The sequence below is a fragment of the Madurella fahalii genome (assembly GCF_045866475.1).
Source record: "Madurella fahalii IFM 68171 DNA, scaffold_4, whole genome shotgun sequence".
Classification (NCBI taxonomy): domain Eukaryota; kingdom Fungi; phylum Ascomycota; class Sordariomycetes; order Sordariales; genus Madurella; species Madurella fahalii.
Window position 1 is genome coordinate 4,565,246 of NW_027263974.1, and position 7,656 is coordinate 4,572,901.

The window sequence follows — 7,656 nt, forward strand, 5'->3', positions numbered from 1 at the left end:
CCGTAGTCCCGTTTTGGAAGTTTCCAACACGTGGAAATTGCCTCTGTCAAGGGTGTTCCAAGCATTTTACCCGGCGGACGGGCGAGCATATTGGGTCTGGGAGGATTCCAGTTCCACTTTGGAAGCGTTTTTAGAAGCTTCCGAAAATTGGCCAAGCGGCTCCCCTGGTCAAACGGCCAAACAAGTCTTGAGCAATATCCAGGGATGGGGTTTTGGGATGCCGCCTTCCTGTTTGCGTGACATGCGGCGTTATCCACAACTCGTCGGCTGCTTTTTGCAACGAGCCCCCCGAAGCGCGAGGTTGAAGAAGCATGAGATGACATCGGTTACCAGCCACACAATCCGAATCAAACCCGAAAGGTACCGAATGCCCTTCCGCACACGGTACGAAAAAAAGAAAAATTCCTAGGCAATAAGGGTGGGATAAACAAACAGCAGCTCCACAGCCTCTGGCTGCTTCAAAAAACGAACATTCCCCCATCTTCTCGAGCCCCCGGCTGAACCCATTCGCCGCAACAAGAGGCGCTAGGGGACACCATTGGCGTGCTAAGTTGTCCTCTTGTCCAATCACTTTGCGGCTTGGGTGCCTCATCTCGCATCGCCGGGTCGAGAAACAGCAAAAAGCACTGAGCGACTTGCTCTTTCCGGACGGCTGCAGCGCCCGGTTCCATGCCTCCGGGTCTATGGAGCTTTCCGCTCCTTGGTCCTCAGGTCCCCTCATCTGATCCCCTTACCCGGGCAGGATGACGACAAGGGGCAGCAGCACAACAACTCCTCGGTATGGCCGAGGCTAGGCGCTTGGCCTGCGATCTTCTCCCTCTTGCTATTACGCCGTCATGGGATTCCTCCGTCTGAGCGACTGGCCGGTCTGAGACCTGATGCCGGCGTCAGTCAAGGCAATGGGTGCGGAAGCGGGCGACAAGGGCGCTACAAGGCTCAGGCCACCAACCGAAGCACCTGGCTGCGAGCTGAGGAACTTCTGGCTAAGATCCCCGCAACTATAAGCAACACTGAGTACGTCTGCAACCAGCACCTGCAATCCTGCGCTTCCCGGGGTCGGGACCCCTTGTGGCGCGCGCTAAGGTCGTGGATCCATGTCCTTGGGGTTGGGGTGCGTCATTGCCTGTTCACCGGCTTCGATGAAGGTGAGGTCGCCGGGACGCTCTGACTCGAGTACACCCGGCCGAGTAGCTTCGGGATCCCGCGGGAGCCGGGCAGGCCAGTAACGGGCACACAACCTGAAAGCAACCACGTCCAAGCCAAAGGTTGATGTTGCGGCTCTCCATTCCATGCCGTCCGAGAATAGGAAAAGTACGTGAGTAAGGAAGTCAAATACCTACCCCCAAATCCCTAAGAAGAAGTCCATCTCCACATCAAGAGCAGGAATGTTAAGAATCCACCTGCTCTATGTCTACTTAGCAACTAATTTCCCGGTACTGATGTATCTAGATGGCTACTGAGTTGCAGTCTTTGGAGCCTTGACCCAGGATCCAGCCGCAGCTTCCCGCTAATTAATACACCAGGGTTGCACAATGTTGTTCGTGGCGAGTGTCGAATCGTACAGTACCGTTGGTGTCCCAGTGTTGGGTAGCCGGTTCCAGGCTTTGAGAACCTTCGCGAATTCGAGATGTTGTCGCAAAGGGAAAACGACCCCTGAAGCCTCGTCGCGCCAGTGGCTGCCTTTTGGGGCTGAAGCGAGGCGCCAATCGACCGGTCAGCCAATCAGGGCGGGCCCAGCTAGCCGGCGCCGGCGCCGGAATGGAAGGATTGGGCCACGAGCACGCAACAAGAACATCAGATCAGCGTGTTTCCACTCCACAAGCGAAAAGCCACGGCGAACCAAGTCTCACAATCTGCTCCTTCACTTGCATATCGAAATCGCGAGAAGGCGGGGGATTGGCTTGACATGTCATGGACGGCCCGGCCGCGTTTCATCAGGGTGCAATCCACATGACACTTAGCAGGACCCCGGCCTCCAAGGCAAGAGGCTCTTTGACCGCGTTCCCCCTTCCCATGTCAGTGCACGCGGGGAAAGCTAGTGAACAAGCCAACCGGGTAAGCGGGTTGACCTGGAGCCTGGCGCTTTCGAAGATCAGAGATGCCGATGTTGCGGGGCAGTCACCAAGAACGACCGCGGGCTTTGCAGCGCCCGCGACGTCAACACAGTATGCGGACGGAGCCGCACCCGACGGGTGTGGCTGAACAATTCGTATTTGCGATGGGCAGTGCCGTACAGGAACTGTTGGGTATGGAAATTAACGCGAGCCAAAAGTTCTCAAAGGCGCTGGGGTTGGCGTCCGCACGAGTTACGCCACTGGTCTCTGCGCCCTAGTGTTGTTGCTCTCCGGAGTTGGGTCCGGCCTCTTGACCCCGCCTTGGCCCCGAGCGGCAGCCATGTCCACCTTACCCCCACCCCCACACCCCTCCAACTCCCAGGTTCTGTTATGAGGGCCTGGAGATGATCACCAGCCCCAAATGCCACTTGCGAAGGAGACATGCGGCAGACACGAGAAAAGGGGCTGATACAAGCCTGCTTGATAGGAAGCTTTGCCCCAAAGAAAAGAAAAGAAGAAAGGAAAAATAATAATAATAATAATAATAATAAAAGAAAAAAAAGGAAGTATGCAACGCTCTGCAAGCCCCCTGCCGCTCTCGATTGGCGTAGCGACAAGACTTGGGCCCTGCTAGTCAACCCCAGGGAGCGGCTGCTGCCCCGTGTTTGTTCCCGCTCTTGGCCATCTTGCCCTTTTCGTATCAACATGCATATAGCATAGCAGAGCGGGCGCTTGTGGCTTGCTGTGCGGTGGCCCATGGGTTAGTCGAAAAGTCGACCAAAGCCGGCCAGGACTCCGTCGAGGCTTCTGACTGACCGCCCCGGTGGGAGAGGGTGGAGCTTCCGGGCATTGCGTGGTATCCGGGTCGTTTTGCCGCATCGGGAGGCGCACGCGCGGATCCTCCCAGTCGAGAGTTGTCATAGAATTAGACAGCGCAGAGCTATTCTGTTAGCGGCGCCGACACGGTGAAATAAGGCCGAGTGCCCGAGATAAAGATGGGTTTTGAGGGATCGTAGGTACATACTAGTGTACCAACTACAACCCTCCCTTGCTCTCTGCTATTATACCGGGAAAGGGGATGGCCTGGCAAACACGCGTTTTTTGTTGAAGGCTGGTTGGTCCATCGGAACTGCACCATTCAAAGTGATGATCACTCGGTAACGGACCCTCGCTAACCCTATCCCAGCCCGCCAAGAAGGGCCATTTCCCTCGACAACCCGCTAAATCGTTGATCCCCAAGCCTTTGGCGAATCGCCGTTCCCGGGGAACAGGTTTGCTGGCCACCCCAATGTGCTGCCGGCATCGAGGCGCATCGCATACTGCATAGGGTCATGCGAGTCGACACCCGCTCCCAGATACCGTGAAGACGCTAATGCACGGTATAGTGGATAATGTACGTGTAGTGTAATGTAATCGACCGAGAGCAAACGCGGGACCACTCTGGTGGATCTCGTCGCACTGGAAGAAACACCACAAAGGCCGGCCGCCCACCACCGTCGCGGCGCACATGTGCAGTTACTCCGGCTCGGCTTTGTCCGGGGTTGTCGGGACGGCACCGCATGGCACGGCACGGCGCATTTGGCTCCTCGCAAACGACAATGGGGCTGTTGTTATCGACCCGAGTCCCCGTCCGGCTGACGCGCTAAAGGTCCGCGTCGGCCCCGTCCTGTCCGATAGGTATCGGGAAGGACGCTCCGATAGAACGCCCAACACCCTCCCTTCCACTTGCTTCCTCTCCCCGCCGATCTCGTGACCTCGAACGGGAACGGCTTCAACACTTGGGAACACCCCCCGCCCTCCCAAATCTCCCAGCGTCCCGGCTGGGTGGTCCCGTCGCGCTGGTCTGGTCTGATCTGGCCTGGGTTCGGCAAGCGCGTCTTGGCGTGGCCGGCTCGGCCCTTTCTCAAGTCCTATCCGCTTAACCGTAGAGGGCGCTGGAGACCGGACCTTTGGGTCCGATCATCCTCGTTTGGGGCTCAGGACTGGACCGTTTACGCTCTCGCCGGTCTCTTGAGTGTACACGCGTCCAGGATTCTCCCTCCGGACGGTATGCCGGAATCCCGTGAAATGGAGGGGGGCCAGGGCTTTGTCCATGAGGACATGCGCGCCTCTGCTCGAAGCCGGCAAAGCTTGCCTCTGCTGGGTGGAGTCTGTCGTGCGATCCTTGCTTGAAGCGGCCTTGGGGAGTCTTAGGACCAAGCCTAGATGCCCGGGCAGGCTCGTTAATCCTCCTTTTTGTCTGGGGAAACCGTCCCCATGACCCGGAGATCGTCATGAATCCATTGCTTTGGGAGCGCCCCATTCCATAAGGCGATTAGGAAGGGTATGAGAAGGGGTTGCGCCGCACCGCGCCGTCTTGCACCGCTAGTTGGCAGTTGGAATGCGGCTCATGAATAGAGGTAGCCTTGGCGGAGTTGTGTTTATCCGCCCCTAACCTCACCACCGGGTAATCTGGATATAAAGTGGACGTACGAATTAAATGACGAGCTGCCTTGGCCGGAAACGTTTCTAGCTTAAGGAGTTGAGACCGCCCGCGGTTTGCTGGATGTGTCATTTTAACTCAGTCTGGCCGAAGGTACGATGCTTGGGGTGTTGTTTGCCGTTGTTGCCGGTTGTTCAGATGTGACGGGCCATGATGCGCCCCAGTGCGCTAGTGAATAGTCCAAAAACAGCCTACAGGGTTCCTTGCGAGTATCCCAGAAGCTGATGTCGTGTGAAGGTGTGGGCTAAACACCCAACTCAGTGGGCTCTCATTGTAAATCCAGAGCCAACAGGACACAGAACTGCTCTCCCAGTTCCACAATCTATACGAACTGCTTGTCACGCAAAAATGATGTAATCAGACACCACTTGGATCTTGGATTAAGTCGGGAAATGAGCAGGAAATGCAATAACTAAGTACCTCAGTACTATGGACATGCCTCACGACACTACTAGTTTCAGCTGCCCCATAACATTCAAGCCCCCTCTCAATTCAGCGACAGAAGCCAGTCGAAAAAGCAAGTGCTGGACAAGCGCAAGATAACAACCGGGGACTTCTATGTCGAGTTATGAGGTTACCGACGCACAGTTGATTGCATGCACAACCACGGAGGAGCACCAAAGGAGGGAGAGGATGGCCCTGGATATACAATGCCCGTATTCGACGTACCGTGGCCTCGACGTGCTTATAGATTGTGAGTGTTGCTCATTGATTGAAACATTCTACACCCAGATCCGAACCCGTGACTGTCTGAAGAAATTCATTCGGGCTTGTTTCAGTGCGTTAGCGGCCAACCCTAACCCCATGCCGAGTGCCCCGCAATCGGATGACAAGCACCTAGGTGCTTTCCGTGGCAAAGAGCCGAGGACTCAACTGGAAGAGGAGCTTTGCCTAACAATTCCTGACTGTTGAGACGCCGGCTCAATTGGGGAGAGCTTTCCTGCTTACATTGCTGTTTGTCCACAGCCATGGCCCCGCCGGTGGACCGCCAAGGTGTCGATGACCATGTGATCAAGGTCATGGTTGTAGGCGACTCCATCTCTCATGGCCGTGAGGGCGACTGGACCTGGCGGTACCGGATTTGGGAATGGTTCTGCCAGCAAGGCATCCGTGTCCTGTTCGTAGGACCATACAAAGGCACCGTTCCTCCGGACGAGCCTGAGCCGCCGCGCCCGCCCCCGCTTGCCTCGGAGCCCTCTCAGCATCCGCCCCCGCTGCGAACCGGTGGGGGTTATGCTGCTGATGTGGCCCACGAGTTCCTCGAGCACTCGAACCACTTCTCGGCCAGCGGACGGCAGGCCTACCATGCCCAGTGGCTCATCGGTGAACAGGTCGCAGCGTACGAACCCCACATCTGCTTCGTCCAACTCGGCTTCAACGATCTAGCCTGGCGCAAGACCGGGCCGAAGGATACACTCGAGAGCATCAAGCACCTGATTGACGAGGCGAGGTCTGTCAAGCCGGACCTAAAGTTTGCCGTTGCCAACGTGCCGCATCGTACGGATCTGCCTGGCAGGCCCGACTTGCCTGTGAACACCGACATCTACAACGCGCTGCTTGCGCGGTCGATCCCCTCCTGGAACTCGCCCGAGTCACCCATCGCGCTGGTGCGCTTGTGTGAGAATTACTCTTGTAAGTCCGGCCTGCGAGCCGCCGCCGGCTAGTCTCCTTCCCACCCCCAACTCTGACATCCTCCAGGCGGCGGTACCACCTCCGAGGCCGCCTACGACGGCCTCCACCCGAATGCCCTCGGCGAGTATCAGCTCGCCCAGGCCTTCTCGCGCGTCCTCGTTTCATCCCTCCACCTCGGCCGCGCCGAGCTCGTCATCCCAGAGCAGATCCCGCCGCGCCCGATCCCGACACCCGCCAACTTCCTCGCCGTCGCTGCACCCAGCGGCATTGTCGTCACCTGGGATCCCGTCTACGGTGCCTACGGCTATGACATTCGGGCGCGCCTCGCCGGCTCCGCCGATTGGCCCCCGGGCTGCTACGTAGCCTGCAACCGCTACGACACGCGCTACTGCGTGGCGGGGCAGGTGTGGGAGTACCAAGTCCGCGCGTGCGCCGGGGACGGCGTCAGGTCGCGGTGGAGCGGCGTCGCGTCGGCGGTGGCGCGCCCCGAGACGGCGCCGGGCCCGCGCAACATCGTGACGCACGCCACGCCTACCGGCTTCACCATCGCGTGGGAGCCGCCTCCGCCTCCTTCTCCTCCTTCCCGCGGCGAGTTCGCCGGGGAGGTTGACCGGTACGGCGTCCTCGTGCTCGACACGGATACGCCGGGGAGCTTCCCCCGCGCGGAGGGCGTCAGGGGCGAGCGTGCCGAGCTGAGCGGGCTCACCCCCGGGCATCGCTATAACGTCGCTGTCGAGACGTGGACCGGCGTCGGCGGCGGCCTCCCCGCCGGCGCGAGGTCCGTCGCGGTCGGCAGGGGTACCCCCCCCGCCCCGCCTTGGGTCCGCGCCGTGGTGGTCAACGACACGGCCGTCGAGCTCAGGTGGGTGGGTGATCCCAGCGCTGCGGGGTATGGGGTGTGGATCCGGAATGTGTGTGCTGTGGGCTGCGAGGCCCGCCGGCTCTGCGACGTCTCGCCAGACCCCGAGCCGTCGGACCCCAGGTTGCGGAAGTGCCTGCTATCGAACCTCCTGCCGTCGGTCTGGGATTTCCGGTTTGCCGTCAGCGCATATAATGGCAATGACGACTCTGGCTTGTCCGAGTGGGTGGTCGCTCCGTTCCTCGCGCATGAAGAGCCATCCGTGGGAGAACGGGACTCGATACGCATAACGGTCAGATACGCCTAACAGAAGTTTGCCTGAACGGAACAACTTCTGCTAGCTTCTTGACCGACCAAGATGTATGTTCTTTATATACGCCCTGCCATTGCTCAATATCAGATGCGGCATCTTTTCTCTCCCCATGCGTCTCGCACTGCCACTATTGTCGCCATGGGCAATCTCTTCTGGGTTCGGCTTCTGCACGGACTTCGGGCTGGGCTTGTACCCGTGGAGGCGGTGGAATTCCACGTGGGATGGTCGCCTGCGAACCGGTTCATCGTCGGCCCGTCTAGACCCGCCGGAGACGGGGCAGCACATAAAACTCGTTCGACCCACGGTACTGCCTCCG

At 58.9% G+C, this 7,656-nt stretch overlaps 1 protein-coding gene across 1 annotated transcript; it reads left to right on the top strand.

Moving 5' to 3' along the window:
- Nucleotides 1–5,504: 5,504 nt before the first annotated feature.
- Nucleotides 5,505–7,334, top strand: MFIFM68171_08311 (Factor for adipocyte differentiation; the record flags this gene model as incomplete). The annotated part of the gene is made up of 2 exons (XM_071063731.1): nucleotides 5,505–6,168; nucleotides 6,235–7,334. 2 exons carry the CDS (start codon nucleotides 5,505–5,507, stop codon nucleotides 7,332–7,334), a joined length of 1,764 nt encoding a protein of 587 aa, XP_070919832.1.
- Between the last annotated feature and the right edge of the window lie 322 nt (nucleotides 7,335–7,656).